Here is a 19,172-nt window from a genome sequence, read left to right as displayed (position 1 = left end):
ATCAGTTCACCTGAACTCAGAACAATGAGAAATAAAAACAAATAAACAGGATGACAGATTCATAGTTTTATTTGTGAGAAAGAACAAGAAGTGCAACCTTCTGGAGGAATGACGGGCGCCGTGTCGTCGGCTGTTATCAGAACTCTGGGCCTCAAAACCGTTGTGGGAGTTCGTCCCTTTATGGTCAGATTTATACAAAATATTAAAGACTATTTTTACAGCAAAATGCAAACAAGCGTCGAGTCGCCGGTTGTTACGTTTCGGGGAAACGCACGACGGTCGGCGAGAGGTCCCTGGCGGAGGAGCTGCTCTCGGCGACAAAGATGGCCGACCCGCCGACGCCTCCCGCTTCACGCCGACGTCCGGCCGCTACTTGCCGTTTTTCCCGCTGAGCATCTTCTCCTGAGATTCAGAAGAAACGGAAAACGAGAAAGTCGTCAGACGCCAACGGAGTCGCGACATCGCCTCAGCGGCCGAGGAACCGGCCAATAGAAACCCTCCGTACCCGGATCACGGTCTCCAGCTTGACGCCGTCGGCGGCGAACTTGCGGATGCCGTCCGACAGCTTCTCCACCGCCATGCGGTCCTCGTTGTGCCGCCAGCGGTAATCCTTCTCGTCCAGGTGGATCTTCTCCAGGTCGCACGACTTGGCTGCGCGACACAACAAACACAAACAACAAACACATTGGAGGTCGAGCTGGAAACGCACACATTCGAGTTTTAAAAAAGAAAGAAAAAGTTTTACAATCCGTCCCGATCACTTTCCACGTCTATAAATAGAATAGACACAAAAACAAAATTTGGACTAAGATCACACATATAGACTAAATATGTATTTTTTTTAAACTCAACTAGTGAGGAGAAGTCATGAAATAGATTCACAATAGAACACGAGTCCTTGATTGTGCGATTTTTATTTTTTAAATCGGTAACTTTACATTAAGGGAATTATCCATTAAAACGTTTTTTTGTTAAACTCTCGTTGCCTCGATTCCCCGGGAGCAGCTGATGAAGAGGATCATTAATAATCAGGAGGATGAAGATGAATCTGGTTCTCCTTTTTTAAGAAGGATCATTTGTAGCAAATCGATCAGAAACTCAGACGGAATAAACGGGTTGAACATTAATACGAGTCACACAAAGACAATAGAGGAACGTTCAGACACATCTCCTGAGCGTGTTCGAGATCTTTTGTCCGATCGTCACTTTGATGATCCTTCCTGTAATCTGATGGCCTTCATAAAAACAAATGGTCCTCATGATGAAACATCTGGGTCCAGTTGAAACATTACAGACTAAACTTTAGTAACTCGACATTGGCCGACACTTTATTACAAGTGTGATTTGTCACACACACACACACACACACACACACACACACACACACACACACACACACACACACACACACACACACACACACACACACACACACACACACACACACACACACACACACACACACACACACACACACACACACACACACACACACACACACACACACACACACACACACACACACACACACACACACACACACACACACACACACACACAGGAATGTGTGCGACCTCAAACGCAGCCAGATTATTAATTATTTATTTACTGGCATCAGTTCTTTAGCATTGTGACCACAAGTCATTTATTTAATGTCACCGATGACGAACACACACACACACACACACACGTGACCTTCAATTAAACACCGGAGGACACCTCAAATGTATTTCGGGAACTTATTTTGAACATAAACGCTTTGGGGGCGGAGTCGAGCGGCGGCATAGTTTTCACCATCCAGACGCACGATTCAAAAGATTAAGAAATTAACTTTATGAACTCGTATTTGAAGCATCAGCTTCGATTAAACCAGACATCTTGGCGTTCGTAGTTTGAATGATTTATTTTAAGGCATTCAGAGAAGTTACACAGGTCATAATTATCTCTATTGTCTATTTTATAACTGGTGTGAAAACAACTGAGAGTATAGCGGCACAAAGAAATACATTTATAGCCACACCAAAAAATACATTTAGACGGGATTTGATTGAAAACTCATTTTTTATAACGTTACGATGTTGCGATGTTACAATGTTGTGATGTTACAATGTTGCATTGATACAACGTTGCGATGTTACAATGTTGTGATGTTGCATTGATACGTCGCGATGTTACAACGCTGCGATGTTACAACGCTGCGATGTTACAACTTTGCGATGTTACAACGTTGTGATGTTACAACGTTGCGATGTTACAATGTTGCATTGATACAACGTTGCGATGTTACAATGTTGTGATGTTGCATTGATACGTCGCGATGTTACAACGCTGCGATGTTACAACGCTGCGATGTTACAACGCTGCGATGTTACAACGCTGCGATGTTACAACGCTGCGATGTTACAACTTTGCGATGTTACAACGTTGCGATGTTACAATGTTGTGATGTTGCATTGATACGTCGCGATGATACAACGTCGCGATGTTACAACGCTGCGATGTTACAACTTTGCGATGTTACAACGTTGCAATGTTACAACGTTGCAATGTTACAACGTTGCAATGTTACAACGCTGCGATGTTACGTCGTGATGTTACAACGTTGCGATGTTACAACGCTGCGATGATACAATGTCCGATCATTATTATTTTTGCTGATCATTTTTTGCAGAAGGCCTGCGGATTTAATTCCAACAGAATGTGCGAGGTGAAGCTCGTCGCTCCCGATTGTTTTGAAACGTTAAATCATTAAGAGCGTACCTCATGATCCACATTCCACGTCACACAATGAAGCTAATTACCCGCCTGCCGTCATTAACTCGTCTGCCACCACTCCGCCCTCTAAGATAACACCGGCTCCGAGGCCACTCACCCGCCTCCTCGCTGAGCGTCGGCGTGACGACGGCGTAGTCGCCGCTGAGCTCGGCCAGCAGCCCGGGGGAGATGGTGAGCAGGTCGCAGCCCGCCAGCGCCTTCACCTGCGCCGTGTTCCGGAAGGAGGCGCCCATCACCACGGTGCCGTAGCCAAACTTCTTGTAGTAGTTGTAGATCTTGATCACGCTCAGCACACCTGGGCATGGAGGGAGAAGAGGAGGAGGACGTCGTTATAATGATGCGGCTCATGATTTGGGGTTCTTTTGGTGGCCGTGGAGGAAAAGTTGAGGCGAACTCTGCAGTGCGACACAATAAACGTCCCCGATGAGAACAATGAGAAAAACGTTGAGCGCCAGAAGCGATATTAATTCAATTCAATTCAGTTTATTTGTATAGCCCAATTTCACAAATTACAAATTTGTCTCGGAGTGCTTTACAATCTGTACACAGACATCCCTGCCCCAAAACCTCACATCGGACCAGGAAAAACTCCCAAATAACCCTTCAGTGGGAAAAAAAGGGAAGAAACCTGGAGGAGAGCAACAGAGGAGGATCCCTCTCCTAGGATGGACAGATGCAATAGATGTAATGTGTACAGAAGGACAGATTTAGAGTTAAAATACATTCAATGAATATGACAGAGTGTATGAATAGTTCATAGTAGGCATATTCCACGATGGAGACCTCCACGATCCATCAGGCAGATGGCGGTGGGGAGGAGGAGTGGGCGGAGTCTCAACAGGACAGTGGCGTAGTCATGAGCAGGAATTCCACGACCCAGACGATCCATCAGGCAGATAGGATCTATGCCGTCTCATAGGGTCCGATGACCCCATGAGACGTAAAGTCAAAAGGACTTCCGGGAGAAAGCAGAGTTAGTAACGTGTGATTGAGAGATGAAAATTCATCCTTAAGGAGAGAAAAAGAGGAGATAGGTACTCAGTGCATCCTAAACGTCCCCGGCAGCTATAAGCCTATAGCAGCATATCAAGGGGCTGGACCAGGGCAAACCTGATTCAGCCCTAACTATAAGCTCTGTCAAAGAGGAAGGTCTTAAGTCTACTCTTAAACGAGGTGACTGTGTCTGCCTCCCGGACTGAAATTGGAAGCTGGTTCCATAAAAGAGGAGCTTGATAACTAAAGGCTCTGGCTCCCATTCTACTTTTTAAGACTCTAGGAACTACAAGTAGTCCCGCATTTAGTGAGCGGAGCTCTCTAGTGGGGCAATATGGTACGACAAGCTCCTTAAGATATGATGGAGCATCACCAATCAAGGCTTTGTAGGTTAAGAGAAGAATTTTAAAAGTGATTCTTGATTTTACTGGGAGCCAGTGCAGAGCAGCTAGTGCAGGAGTGATGTGTTCTCTTTCTTAGTTTTAGTGAGAACACGAGCTGCAGCATTCTGGATCAACTGAGGGACCTAAGAAATTTATTAGAGCAGCCTGCTAATAAGGAGTTGCAGTAATCCAGTCTCAAGTAACGAACGCGTGAACCAATTTTTCTGCATCTTTTGAGACAAGATGTGCCTGATTTTTGAAATATTACGTAGATGAAAGAATGCAGTCCTTGAGATTTGCTTTACGTGGGAGTTAAAGGACAAGTCCCGATCAAAGATAACGCCAAGATTCTTTACAGTGGTGTTGGATGCCAGGGCAATGCCGTCTACAGAATCCACATCACCAGATAATTGATCTCTGAGGTGCTCAGGGCCGATTAAAATTACTTCGGTTTTGTCTGAGTTTAACATCAAGAAGTTGCAGGTCATCCATGTTTTTATGTCTTTAAGACATGCTTGAATTTTACAGAGTTGGTTGCTCTCCTCTGGTTTTATCGATAAATATAGTTGAGTGTCATCTGCATAACAATGAAAGTTTATGGAGTGTTTCCTGATAATATTGCCCAAAGGAAGCATGTATAAGGTAAATAAAATTGGTCCAAGCACAGAACCTTGTGGAACTCCGTGATTAACGTTGGTGGTTATCGAGGCGTCATCGTTTACAAATACAAACTGAGATCGATCTGATAAATAGGATTTAAACCAAATTAGTGCCGTGCCTGAAATGCCAATCGACTGCTCCAGTCTCTGTAACAGGATGTCATGGTCAATGGTGTCGAATGCAGCACTAAGGTCTAACAAGACCAGGACAGAGAGGAGTCCTTTATCTGCTGCCATTAAGAGGTCATTTGTAATTTTCACCAGTGCCGTCTCGGTGCTGTGGTGTTTTCTAAATCCTGATTGAAATTTCTCAAATAAACTATTATGATGTAGAAAGTCGCACAACTGATTTAGATGATAAAGCGACACACACACGCACACACACGCACACGGTGTCCCAGTCGTATGGACACCACATCAAAGCCTGCGAGGCGTTCAGGGTTCGGTGCCTTGAAGCACTAATTGGCTTGTTTTGTTCCAGTGAACTCTTTCCTCTCCTGCTGAGGTCGTTTGTTTATTTTGACATCTCGCCAACCCACGGGCTCATTACAGAACCAGTGGTGTCGTGAACCTTCGCGTGTCTCACACGCTCACGATTGGCCGACCGTCTGCGTGCTCGTTGCGAGCGCAGCCTGAAGCGAGGCTCCGGCGCGTCGGTTGCGTAACCAAAGAGTCGCCACAGCTCCGGCGTCTCGACCGAACGCGGGTCGATACATTTCACTTTTTAAACCAACGGCCAGACGCCGTCATCCTACCCGGGTCCTCGTGCGCCTCGTAGCCGGCGCGGCCCGTGCTCTCCTTGTACCAGTCCAGGATGCGGCCCACGAACGGCGATATGAGGGTCACGTTGGCCTCGGCGCACGCCACGGCCTGAGCGAAGGAGAACAGCAGCGTCAGGTTGCAGTGGACGCTGTGGTCCTTCTCCAGGACCCTGAGGGGGGAACGAAAACACACACAAAATTATATATATATATATATACACACACACAAAAAATAATATTCAGACGTAAACATTTGTTTTTCCTCTGCGTCCCATTTCAGACCAGAACCTCCGCAGAGCCTTCAGGTCTTCATCTTCATCATCATCATCATATCTGAGCTGTAGATTTACTTTTAGAGCTGCGGTGATTTAGAAATCGATCAGTTGCCGACTATTAAATGCGTCGGCTGCCGATCAGATGTTCAATCTGTTAGAGTAGAGTATTTAATTTATACTAATGTTCAGTTTACGTCTCACAAAAAAAATAATTGAGGAGTAAACAACTTCCTGTTTGGATCGCTCACTGTGTGGCAACACGGAGAATATTTTCAGTTTCTGCTAAAAAAAAATGGCATTAATAAAAATGACAGAAAGTAGTGGCCTCGCAGTTTGGTGCCGTTATTTTTATCAATAACACTCATCAAACAAACATGCAAGACCTCCTTCTACCACCTCAGAAATATTGCTAAACTCCGTCCCTCACTCAGCCTATCAGATGCTGAAAAGCTTGTCCATGCCTTTGTCTCCTCCAGGCTGGATTACTGTAACGCACTTCTCATTGGGACTTCTGCCAAGAACATCCAGAAGCTGCAATACATCCAGAACAGTGCTGCTAGGATCCTGATGAGAGTGCGGAAGTATGAGCACATCACGCCCATACTCAAATTATTGCATTGGCTCCCGGTCTCACTCAGGATTGACTACAAAATCACCCTCTTCACCTATCAGTGCATTCATGGAAATGCGCCCTCATATATCAAAGAACTTCTCACCCCACAAAATTCCACGAGGAGCCTACGCTCTGAAAAGGCAAACCTCCTTCTTCCCCCCAGGACCAAACTGAAAATTATGGGAGACAGAGCCTTCTGCTCCGCTGCTCCGAGACTGTGGAATGCCCTCCCAAACCAGCTGAGGACACCACAGACTGTGGATGTTTTTAAAAAAGGCCTAAAAACACACCTTTTTAGAATAGCTTTTCACTAGATTTGAACATAGACGTCGCTGCTTTTATTCTGTTTTATCTAAACCATTTTTACTTTGTAGCACTTTGAGTTTTGCCCATGCAAATTAAAAAGTGCATTATAAATATAATCTATTATTATTATTATTATTGATATATATATATTTTATTTTTATTTATACATTTATGTCTAACATTTTTGTATTTGATTCACGTTAATATATCTAAACGAATAAAACTATTTCAGTGACAACAAAATAAAAGTGGTCCCCTTCAAACTCTTTTAGAATAAAATTGTAAAAAGAATCAAATAAAAAAAGGATTTAAAAATTAAGGCCGTCAATCGATTAAAAAAAAAAAAATCGCACATTTTGAAATTCATTAATCACGATTAAAAGTTTATTTTTTCTTCTAAAGACTAAATCTTCTCAATGAACGAGTACTCACTTCAGACAACGTGTATTTTAGACACTTGTTTAATTGTATTAACAAGAATGTAATAAATATTTAAAAACATGCGTCACCTGCCAGCCTGGATCCCCTCCCACGTCGACGACAGCTTGATGAGCACGCGCTCTTTGCCGATGCCGGCTTCTTCGTACAGAGCGATGAGCCTCAGAGCCTTGGCCACCATCTCGTCTTTGTCAAAGGAAAGCCTGTCGAACAACGGAGACGTCACACGTCGGAAAACACGAATTCCATGCATGCCAATAAATCCCTGAAGTGAAACACTGTCCCTTTAAGAATGCTATTTATGCCAATAAACCCCCTTAATTGAAACACTGTTCCTTGAAAAAATTCCATTTTGGGATGGAAGGGACATGAAAGTTAATGTACCTGGTGATTTAAATATAAGGATGAATGTATCATAGTGGGCATAAAAATAATATATAGATAAATAAAAGATTGACTGAAATCCTGCAGATAAAGAGAGCGTAAATAAAAGATTGTATCGTAGGGGACTCTGTTGGGAGCACATAATTCACAAGACGAGTAGGGTGGTGTGCAGGATACGTGACCGGGTCCCTTTAAGAGCTGGGAGCGTAACCAGGGCAACGGGGTGGCGTCGAGGGGTTTAAAGGTCACGAGGTGTGCACTGATCACACCTTTCGGCCTCTTTGAATTTTTGAGGATGCCGTTTGGCCTCAGAAATGCAGCACAGACTTTCCAGCGCCTCATGGACACTGTGCTTAGGGACCTGCCTTTTCTGTTTGTTTACCTGGACGACATCCTGGCTGCCAGTTCATCGAGGGCAGAGCACATGTCTCACCTGTGGATATTGTTTGCTCGGCTCAACCGACACGGGTTGATCGTCAACCCGGCTAAGTGTCAGTTTGGGTTGACAACCATTGACTTCCTTGGACATCGCATCACTAAAGACGGGGCCGTTCCCCTTCCAGCGAAGGTGGACGCGGTGGCTAATTTTCAGCGCCCGCTCACAGTGAAGGCACTGCAGGAGTTTTTAGGAATGGTAAACTTTTACCATCGATTCATCCCCCGGGCAGCACAGTTGATGCGACCCCTTTTCGAAGCCCTGAAAGGCAAGACGGTCAAACAAGCGGTTGACTGGACAGAGCGGGACCAGGCATTTGGGGATACCAAGACTGCTCTGGCAAGGGCAACGATGCCGGCACATCCCGCACCCAAGGCTCCGATCGCCATCACCACTGACGCTTCAGATTTTGCAGTGGGCGCCGTGTACGAGCAGTGGGTGAAAGGGGCACGGCAACCACTTGTTTTTTTTAGTCGACAGCTGCGTCCTAATGAGAGAAAGTACAGCACTTTTGATCGGGAGCTCCTCGGCCCGTTTCTTGCCATTCGACATTTCCGGTTCCTGCTAGAGGCTCGACAGCTCACAGCTTTTGTAGATCACAAGCCATTGACATTCGCTATGCGTAAGACGGCTGAACCACGGTCAGGCCGCCAGCAGCGCCAGCTCTCCATCTCCGAATTCACCACGGATGTTCAACATGTGGCAGGCAAACATAACCTGGTCGCAGATTGTTTATCAAGAGCTATCGTGGGGCCGGTTCATTTGGGACTGGATTATGCTAAAATGGCGAAGGACCGTTCCGCGTTCTAGAGGCCGGGGACAAAACCTTCAAAGTCGACGTTGGCGGTAAGGTGGAGCAATTGTCGGTTGATCGCCTGAAACCAGCACAGCTCGACCTAGACCAGCCGGTAAGGTTGGCCGAACCCCCGCGGCGCGGGCGCCCTCCTATATTTCCACCACGCCGCTGCAAGGCCCAGAAGCTGCCGGCGACGGCCGCGCTGCCTCCAATTCCGGCTCCAGTAACAAGGAGTCGGGCAGGACGGTTGATTCGGGCCCCGAGACTATGAGTGTGGTTTTTTTGTTTTCTTTAGTCTTGGTGAATTCTGGGGGGGCGTATGTAGGGGACTCTGTTGGGAGCACATAATTCACAAGACGAGTAGGGTGGTGTGCAGGATACGTGACCGGGTCCCTTTAAGAGCTGGGAGCGTAACCAGGGCAACGGGGTGGCGTCGAGGGGTTTAAAGGTCACGAGGTGTCAGGGTCACGGGTGAAATGTTTGTGTGAGGAAATAAACGGCCACAGAGGTGTGCAGCCAAAGAAAGTGACTTTGTCCATATCGTTCATTCCCGCGCTCCTACATTGTTCTCTCAATGCCAGTTCACAGAGATGCTGTAAACCGTGTGTCGCATTAAAAAGAGTCCCCGGTCCCGATCCAATGTGTGTGAACCTACCTGGCGTCCACCTCGGTGGAGACTCGGCCGGGGACCTTCTTGAGGATCTCGAGCCCGAAGCTCACGAACAGCTTGTCCATGGTGTTGGCCACCTGCTCCTCCTCGGTTCTGGACGCAGAGCGGCCGTTATGAAGACGGTTAGAGTCACCATGTCACGCACCAGCATTATTACACATGGCTCATTTCAAAAGGACCTTTAAGAGTATTTCTGGTAAACAATAGATTGAAATTGGACTTAATGCAGAAGATATACGGCTTTATAAACATTTTTTTAAAACGTTGACCGCTTCAGAACCACGTTAAATGTTCCCGCGTGTGCTTCGACAGTCTTACCCGCCTTTGGCGACGCCGTACTTGATGGCCTGGTCCACCAGGTGCTGGTAGGCCGGCATCTTGGCGGCGGCGAGGATGAGCGACGGGTTGGTGGTGGCGTCTTGAGGCTTGTACTCCTCGATGGCTGCAGCACGGGGACACGAGGAGGAGAGGGGTTAAAAGGTCACATTCTAACATCGGATATGCACACGGGGGATACAGATCAATACTTTATAACGGTTAAAATGGGGATTTTGTTTTTCCTCATTTCTGATCCAGTAGATCAGCGTGAAAAAAAGTGAAAAATAAAGAAATAATCAAAGTCAGAAGATCTGCTCAAGATGCAAATGACGGTGGCCTTAAAGGGACATTTCACGCTACAACTCTGCCGGTGTTCTAATGACAGTGACCAGAACTCAGGTAGGAGCATATGGAGGACATACAATGTCTTAAGTATAAATAAATAAATGAATAAATATAGGAATAAATAAATACATGTTTAAATAAATACAGGGAAAAATGAATGCTTAAATGAATAAATAAACGCTTAAATAAATGTATAAATAAATGTACAAATTACAAGAATAAATAAATGCTTAAATGAATAAATGCTTGACTAAATAAATGTATAAATAAATACTTACATAACTGCTTAAATAAATGTATAAATAAATAAATAATGACAGGAATATATGAATGTATAAATAAATAAATACAAAAATAAATAAATGCATACATAAATAAATACAAAAATAAATAAATACGTAAATAAATGTATTAATAAATAAATAAATGCTTAAATAAATACAGGAATGAATAAATATAAGTTACACCTAAACAGGACAACATTAAATAAATCCATTGCTACATTTCTTTGAAGTCCCCCACAGGGGCAGACGTAACAAACACACGTCGGTGTCGTCGTCTCAGCGGCTCGTTGCAGGTAAACAAGCGCAGGGCTCACACTCATTCGGCGTAATGGTGAGCTGTATTTTTGCACTTCATGCCGGTCGTATAATTTTATGACATCATATTTATATTGCCGTTCCGTGCAAATAATTTCTGATACGGAACCGGTCCGTGGCTCAAAAAAGGGTTGGGGACCGCTGCAGTAGATGAGAAAAATGTTGAACTGAATGCTTTCATATCGGCAGAGTCCACATTTAGGCCGTGAGACGGAATCATTTCAACAACTTTATTATTATGAACATGTGTGCGAGTGCATTATTTACTAAATTATCATCTTCACCAACAGGAGTAACACGCTCCTCTGACCCTTTTGGCTGTTTGATTGGTTACAAAGACAAAAAGCCATATTTAAAATCTGTTCCCCAAGAAGGTTTTGATTATCATCTTTCATGAATATAGTTATGATTATAGTTTCATCTTTTTTATTATCTTTCATGAATATAGTTTTGATTATTCTTTTATCATCTTTCATGAAGTTTTGATTATTGTTTCATCTTTTTTATCATCTTTCATGAATATAGTTTTGATTATTGTTTATTCTTTTTTATCATCTTTCATGAATATAGTTTTGATTATTGAATCATCTTTGTCATTTTTCATGAATATAGTTGTGATTATTGTTTCCTTTTTTATCATCTTTTTGTTGCATATAGTTATGATTATTGTGTCATCTTTTTTATTATCTTTCTTGAATATAGTTTTGATTCATGTTTCATCTTCTTTCATGAATAGTCTGCAGGTCGATGCTCAACCTCACCACTAGGTGTCCGACAACGGACCAAATTCAACCAGCTGCTGTCAGATGGAAGATGGCGCCATCTAGTGGACAGAAACCTCAAAACTATCCACACTGCGACAGAAGCAGACACACATCAGATCTTTAGATATAAAGAATCCGGTTCAACACCGACACACAGATGAAGGATTCAAGCATCTTCTGTTCATTCCTAAAGCTCAAATATACAAATTCTTAAGACGCCGCTTAGTAAATTTGCTTTTTAAAGCTCTTACTGAAACTTAAGCACCGTAAAAAATGTATGCAAACAAAACACCAGCTGAGGAGCGACTGGAATACGACAGGGGATGAGTAAGAACTTTTCTCTTTTTTTAAACGCCCTGTTGCAGCTTTTAACTCGATATGCTGGAGCGCCTCCTCGGGAAGCTTCCACGCGGCCGAGGAACAAAGCCGGCTATCTCCCGAATCCCCCATTCAGGAAGGAAGAAAACAACCTCAATTGGAATCCGTGTGCAGGTCAGTGGGTTTGGCCTGAATACCTAACGAACTAAAGAGCTGCTGGGAACTCCCCGACACGGGCCCCGCTCCGGCTGCAACGAGAGGAGAACAACTCGACATCAACGGGGAACAAACGCAGCGATGACGGGAAGATTAAAAACTACTAAAAGATCGTCAACATTGAAACACTCGCCGAGACTTTTCTGTCTCTTGATGGGAACTTTATATTCTACGTGCACATTACAGATAAAACAAGTCGGGGTCACTCGAGTTGGTATTTTGTGGAGCATCAGTGTAAAATCTGCCCCCCAGAGATATGATGATGCCCCTGATGTCACCAGGAGGGGCAAAAAAATGCCCCATAATTTCCTCTAATAATTTGATAGTGTTGTGTTTGTGTTCTTTGTTGTGTCTGTAACTGTATCGCCTGTACGAGGTAGGTACACACACACACAAAATATATATATATAATTTTGAATTATAAAAAAAACTAAGAAATAAATACTTGTATAGTTGTTTAATTTTTTCTTAAATATCTATAAATAACCACAAAGAAATAAGAATAAAATAGAATATGACAGTCTGTTTTTGTTTTAATAAATTTAATAAAACACTTCTGTAGACGACTGCTTTATAGTCTTACTAACATTTAATGACAATTGCTCATAACCTGTAAGCCTAAATAAGTCTATTTATTATTTTTGAACAAACGTTAAATGTCATTTCACAAGTTTCAAAAAGTGCCCCCAATTTCTTTTTAAATGGGTCTGGAAGTCAGTGGGGCAAAAATTGCCCCCAAAGAAATATGTAACTTTCCTGCCCTGGAGCATGTTTATTGAAGCGTAAAATATAAAACAATGAACTTCTTTATAAGCGGATGAACGGCTCTGGATGCTCGTCAGGTCACATTTGTGCACAGAAACGCAGCTTTGTCAACTCCATATTCACACACGCCCTAAAATACTCTGCATAGTGTTGCATGCTGGAACAATACTAGAAAGGAGTATCGCAATACCTCTTTTCATAAGTACCGGTACGACAGTGTTTTAGTAAGTTCATGACTCATTATAAAGTTATTAAAAGTTGTTTTAATGTGATATCTGGTGGCAAATATTAAGTTCACTATCGTACAATATAGTTTAGTGGGCAGCAGATTAATGCAGACGTGTAAATGTTTTTAAATCAAGTTTATATTTTAAAAAAGAAAAAAACACTTCCTTACATTTACATGAGTAATACTTCACTTAAAGTATGCACACTCACGTTGACGCAAGTCAAAAATTATAACATAGATACAATAAAAAGGTACAAATTCGAATGCTTTAAAAAAAAAGATACCATAGTTAAAAAGACGAATTCATATATATTTTAATCATACAATGTTATTGGAGTCAGCGGAGGATGTGACGAGACGATGGTGCCTTTGTGTGTTCAGACATTTTAATACTCAGACACTCATAATTCTATAAAACGGGTTCTTTGTTTGCAGAGACAAACGAGTACGAGCAGAAATACAACATTTAAGTGGCGTTTCCTCGCAGAGTGAATTTAACTTCCTTCTCGTGAGCGGCGTCGAGCCGAGAGGAAGACGACACTTCTCTAGCGTCGCGTGCGCAACACTCGCCTTCGGCCATGTGGAGAAACTTATGGCAACATTTGGCATTAAAGAACCTCGATATCCGTATTAAGACTTCATTTTAGGCAGGTTTACACAATACCAAGAGTAAAGACAAATAGAAGCAGCTAGAACAGCCTGTAAGCTCGGAAAGTCACATGACTTCCCACATCCAAAAGCATGCATATGGATAATAAACCATCAATAAATGGATAACTAGAACGGGCACTCGGTAGAGCGCATGCATATCACAAGATGGGGCATTGAATTATGAACATGTTGGCATTAGTTGCATGCCAATTGGATAGAAATTGACCGCGCTATGGGACAAAGATGTTGACCTTTTCATGACCTTGACCTTGACCTTTGACCCAATCGATCCCAAAATCTAATCAAATGGTCCCCGGATAATAACCAATCATCCCACCAAATGTCATGCGATTCGGTTTAATACTTTTTGAGTAAATAAATAAATACACGGCGATCAAAACATTACCTTCCGCATTTTCAATGCGAAGGTAATTAAGCCTTCTCCATTTACTTCTCAAGCTTCTCCGGGTAACGTTTCTCCACGTGAAGCAAGAGGCGGTTGCGCCGCGTTGCGCCAGCTTCCTGTGCTCAACTTGTCTCAACCTGCATCCAGTGCAACGTCACGACATTCATGCAACACCGATGTTTTAAAACCGCGCCTTAAGGGGGAAGCCGAGGCCTCTTGAGAAACATCTCATCGCCTCATGAACTGGTTTTGGTTCTCATGACAGACGACTGCTTTGTTGGAAACGCTCACTGCCGAGAAGCCGTTAGGCAATACGATGACAACTGATCACAATGAGAACTAGAACGGGCACTCGGTAGAGCGCATACCTTCTCATACCACAAGACTGGGCATTGAATTATGAACATGTTGGCATTAGTTGCATGCCAATTGGATAAAAATTGACCGCGCTATGGTAAAAAGAAGATTTTGACCTTTCCATGACCTTGACCTTTGACCCAATTGATCCCAAAATCTAATCAAATGGTCCCCGGATAATAACCAATCATCCCACCAAATGTCATGCGATTAAAGAAGATGTTGACCTTTTCATGACCTTGACCTTTGACCCGATCGATCCCAAAATCTAATCAAATGGTCCCCGGATAATAACCAATCATCCCACCAAATTTCATGCGATTCGGTTTAATACTTTTTGTGTTATGCGAGTAACACGCAAACAAATAAATAAATAAATACATGGCAATCAAAACATAACCTTCCGCATTTTCAATAAGAAGGTAACAAATTAATAATTTGCTTTCAATAACACTCATTATAAAAAATCTTAATGTGATATCTGGTGGCAAATATGAAGTTTACTATATCATTTTCTTTAAAAAATTTAAACGGACGTATAGCGGACTGCAGATTAATGCATGCAGTGTAAATGTTTATAAATAATCATATTTATATATTTTAATTAATTAATTTAGCTGTAGTTTAATTAAGTACATTTGTGTGTACATTTTCTGACATTAACATGTGTTGCTGTGGTTTAATTAAGTAATAATTGTGGTACACACCAAACGTGTTGATTCCCTATATGCATGCATTTTATAAAAATGAAAGAAGTCAAAATTCCAGTCAGCTCATTGTATAAAGTTTTTAAAAACTTTCCTTTTTATATAATCACATTTATATTTTAAATAGAAGCAAAAAAATCCTGACATTCACATTTTGTGCTGTAGTTTAATTAAGTAATACTTGTGGTATGTATGAATAACTTAATTTTTTTAAAGTCTAAATTCCAGTAAGCTCATTGTATAAAGTTAGCAAAAGACTTTACTCACATTTTTGTGTGTGGTTTAAATAAGTAAGAATTGTGGTATGTATGAATAACTTTTAAAAAAAGAAAAAAAAAGTCTAAATCCCAGTGTGAGCTCATTGTATACAATTTGCAGAAGACTGCGCTTACACACATAATACAATTAAACTCGTGAATGCAAACAGCCTCCAGCAGGAACAGTCTCTGCTCTCCAGGGTCACACCAGATCTGTCGCGTCACGGTGAGTCTGCAGCGTCTCGGATCAGGAACTATGTTCCGGGTCGTGTTTCTGCACAGTTCCGCATGATGACCCCGTTGAGAAACGTGACCTTTGACCCCTGTGTGGCAAGAAGCGGGGAAACCTGTCCGTCTACACCCTGCTGCGCGTTCACGCAAGGCAGCAGTCTATAATCTAAATAGTTATATTTTTCACATCCTGCGCATGCGCAGTACGAGAAAGTTTCTAGCTTGAGGGTAATGCACACCCGAGCATTATTAATTGAATTACCACTGACGCCATCAGGTTAACTAGTATATTTGGTGTCTATAATCTAGTTTAATAGTTATATTTTACTGACACACATGCGCAGTATGTGCAAGTTGCAGTGTGAAGGTTTTTGTAGAGAATGTAGATTCTTAAATGTTATAAACACAGACGTCATGATGTCAGCTAGTACATTTGCAGCTCATAAACTAGTTTAACAGTTATATTTACGCCACACCGCACATGCGCAGTACGAGCAAGTTATTGCCAATTTGATTTGCAGTCTGTTAATATAGTTTAGTTATAGTTCCACACACGCGCATGCGCAATACGAACAAGCAGTAGCTAGCTTTCTGTCTAACGAAAGGAGCTACGGTCGGTTCGGTGACGGTTGACACAAGTAAACGGATTATCAGGACTTTCGCAGCGAGCTAACCGAGCTAGCGTTTGCACGGTTGTTCGTTTGTTGTTGTTATTGTTGTTGTTACCGTTAAAGTCGCCAGTGTCCGCCACCACCACGGTGTGCTTCTTCAGCTGGTCCAGCGCAGTCTCCATCTTCCTCCGTTTGTCCGGTGACTGACTCGACATGCTGAGCGGAGACCCGGTTTTATACACAGAGGAGCACGTGGGAGCGGACGGAGTTTCAGAGACACGGGAGCGCGCAACGCTCTTTGAAGGGGGCGGGAGCGCGCACCGGGCAGATTCAAGGAAGCTGCAGAGAAGGCAGTAAATGACTGTAAAACAACAGATTATATTACTCTCATCAATGTATCACGTGCGCTAGATTTATCTATGCACGTCGTATTTATATTACAGGAAGTGGTGGAATAATTAAATATGTTAGTCCTGCATTAAAAACGTATATTAAGGACATTAAGTACTAGTATACCATTAACTAACACGTAGTACTACAAGCACTACCATTTCACAATATTACACTATTATAATTAGTAATATGCTTTGGGATGCTAATAAATGTCGGCTGAATTTGTATTACGCTATGTACTTGTAGAAGAAATATAAAATATCAAAGAAGTATAACGTATAAGATGAAATACCAGGGACCAGGGACTAGGGACCAGGGACCAGCGACTAGGGACCAGGGACCAGGGACCAGGGACCAGGGACCAGGGACCAGGGACCAGGGACCAGGGACCAGGGACCAGGGACCAGACTAGGGACCAGGACCAGGGACCAGGACCAGGGACCAGGACCAGGACCAGGACCAGGGACCAGGGACCAGGACCAGGGACCAGGGACCAGGACCAGGACCAGGACCAGGGACCAGGGACCAGGACCAGGACCAGGACCAGGACTAGGGACCAGGGACCAGGACTAGGGACTATGGATCAGGACCAGGACCAGGACCAGGGACCAGGACCAGGGACCAGGGACCAGGGACCAGGGACCAGGACCAGGACCAGGATCAGGGACCAGGACCAGGGACCAGGGACTAGGACCAGGGACCAGGACCAGGACCAGGACCAGGACCAGGGACCAGGGACCAGGACCAGGGACCAGAGACCAGGGACCAGGGACCAGGACCAGGGACTAGGATCAGGACCAGGACCAGGGACCAGGACCAGGACCAGGGACTATGGATCAGGACCACGGACCAGGACCAGGACTAGGACCAGGACTAGGGACCAGGGACCAGGGACTAGGGACCAGGGACTAGGGACCAGGGACCAGGGACTAGGGACCAGGGACCAGGGACCAGGGACCAGGGACCAGGACAGGGACCAGGACTAGGGACCATGGATGGACCAGGACCAGGGACCAGGGACCAGGGACCAGGGACCAGGGACCAGGGACCAGGGACCAGGGACCAGGGACTAGGGACTATGGATCAGGGACCACGGACCAGGGACCAGGGACCAGGGACTATGGATCAGGGACCACGGACCAGGGACCAGGGACCAGGGACCAGGGACTATGGACCAGGGACTATGGACCAGGGACCAGGGACCAGGGACTATGGACCAGGGACTATGGACCAGGGACCAGGGACTATGGACCAGGGACCAGGGACTATGGACCAGGGACTATGGACCAGGGACCAGGGACCAGGGACTATGGACCAGGGACCAGGGACCAGGGACTAGGGACCAGGGACCAGGGACCAGGGACCAGGGACTAGGGACCAGGGACCAGGGACTAGGGACCAGGGACCAGGGACTAGGGACCAGGTGTAACTTGGATCACAACGGAGCAACGTTAGTATTGTGCATTATTAATGGGACATGAATTCATATTTATACAATCCATCTCTCTTTCTTACCCTCAGGGCTTCAGCAATGGAAGAAAGAGAAATGCCCTGCAGGTATCGGCCGGTCGTCATCGGTTACCGTATCGCACCGCGTCCTCCATCCCGGTGCAATAAAGTCTATTGAAGGAATTAAGTTGCCATCTTGGACCTGATGATCTCCATAACGGTTCCTCGTCCTATAATAGATCTCCTCGCCCTCTGGTAACAGCCACTTGAACACGACTATTATACTATTATTTGCACTGCATATGGGGGGAAATTTAATTTAAGAAACTATTACATTTGGTGTGATTGCCTCCGCTCACCTTTCAGCTCACGCGCCTGTATTACAAGAAGAAGAAGAAGAAAAACGGTAGTCCGACCCTCCGGCAGCTTCACGCTGTAACCCACTGCATTACCTCTTATAGGTCTAATTTACTCATATTGATATTTAACAATAGTGTTATGGCATTGATCATTACCTGAAGGACTTCAAGGAGCTTCAGAGTTTCTCCATGTGTGAAATCCTCCCTTCAATAAATGATTTCCACCCCAAAGGCAAAAATAAACACCTCCAACAGTGCAAATAAGATACCGTGAACTTTGTTCTTGATTATCCTCACAGAGTGTCCGGTTTGTTTTGTTAAGGTTGTGCCTACTCGTGGTTCTTGTGGTCTACGACATCGTCTGGTGCACTTAAAGGGACAGTCCACCCCAAAATCAAAAACACATTTATTTTCTCCACGAGCCCATTGACTCTGAGAAGAAGGGACCAGAAAGCTCCATTCTCTCTACTGACCACCAGGGGGCGACTCCTCTGGTTGTATAGAAGTCTATGTTTCGTGTGTTAAAGCTGCATTCTCTCTCCTGACCACCAGGGGGCTCCTCTGGTTGTATCCTCCAGTTGCAGCTCCACAGAGGTGCAGTAGCGTTACTCTCCACTGGGGGTCGACCTTTTGCTGTTTTTCCTTCCTCATTTGCACGTGCATCTATGTTGAGATAGAGAGAGAGAGAGAGAGAGAGAGAGAGAGAGA

The 19,172-nt window shown here is 44.1% G+C and overlaps 1 protein-coding gene across 2 annotated transcripts; it reads right to left on the bottom strand.

Moving 5' to 3' along the window:
• Positions 1-53: 53 nt before the first annotated feature.
• taldo1 (transaldolase 1) lies at positions 54-18,698 on the bottom strand. Of its 2 annotated transcripts, none has more exons than XM_056412477.1 (9): positions 18,621-18,698; positions 16,379-16,602; positions 9,808-9,931; positions 9,475-9,582; positions 7,275-7,406; positions 5,566-5,741; positions 2,873-3,070; positions 506-651; positions 54-402 (listed from the first exon to the last, which is right to left on the bottom strand). In XM_056412477.1, exons 2-9 carry the CDS (start codon positions 16,476-16,478, stop codon positions 370-372), a joined length of 1,017 nt encoding a protein of 338 aa, XP_056268452.1. In that variant the 5' UTR covers positions 16,479-16,602; positions 18,621-18,698; the 3' UTR covers positions 54-369. The 2 variants fall into 2 exon arrangements, with proteins under 2 accessions (XP_056268452.1, XP_056268451.1); XM_056412476.1 differs by having other exon boundaries at positions 18,172-18,662.
• Positions 18,699-19,172: the final 474 nt, after the last annotated feature.

The sequence above is a fragment of the Pseudoliparis swirei genome, chromosome 4, assembly GCF_029220125.1.
Source record: "Pseudoliparis swirei isolate HS2019 ecotype Mariana Trench chromosome 4, NWPU_hadal_v1, whole genome shotgun sequence".
NCBI classification, from domain to species: domain Eukaryota; kingdom Metazoa; phylum Chordata; class Actinopteri; order Perciformes; family Liparidae; genus Pseudoliparis; species Pseudoliparis swirei.
This window is presented reverse-complemented; position numbering and strand designations above follow the sequence as displayed.

Excerpts from the sequence above, each read along its gene's own strand:
- taldo1 (XM_056412477.1), bottom strand. The coding sequence starts at position 16,478 with ATGTCGAGTCAGTCACCGGACAAACGGAGGAAGATGGAGACTGCGCTG. Across the intron at positions 3,071-5,565 it reads CGAGGCGCACGAGGACCCGG|GTGTGCTGAGCGTGATCAAG; the intron begins GTAGGATGACGG and ends CTCCATGCCCAG. Across the intron at positions 652-2,872 it reads GACGCTCAGCGAGGAGGCGG|CCAAGTCGTGCGACCTGGAG; the intron begins GTGAGTGGCCTC and ends TGTGTCGCGCAG.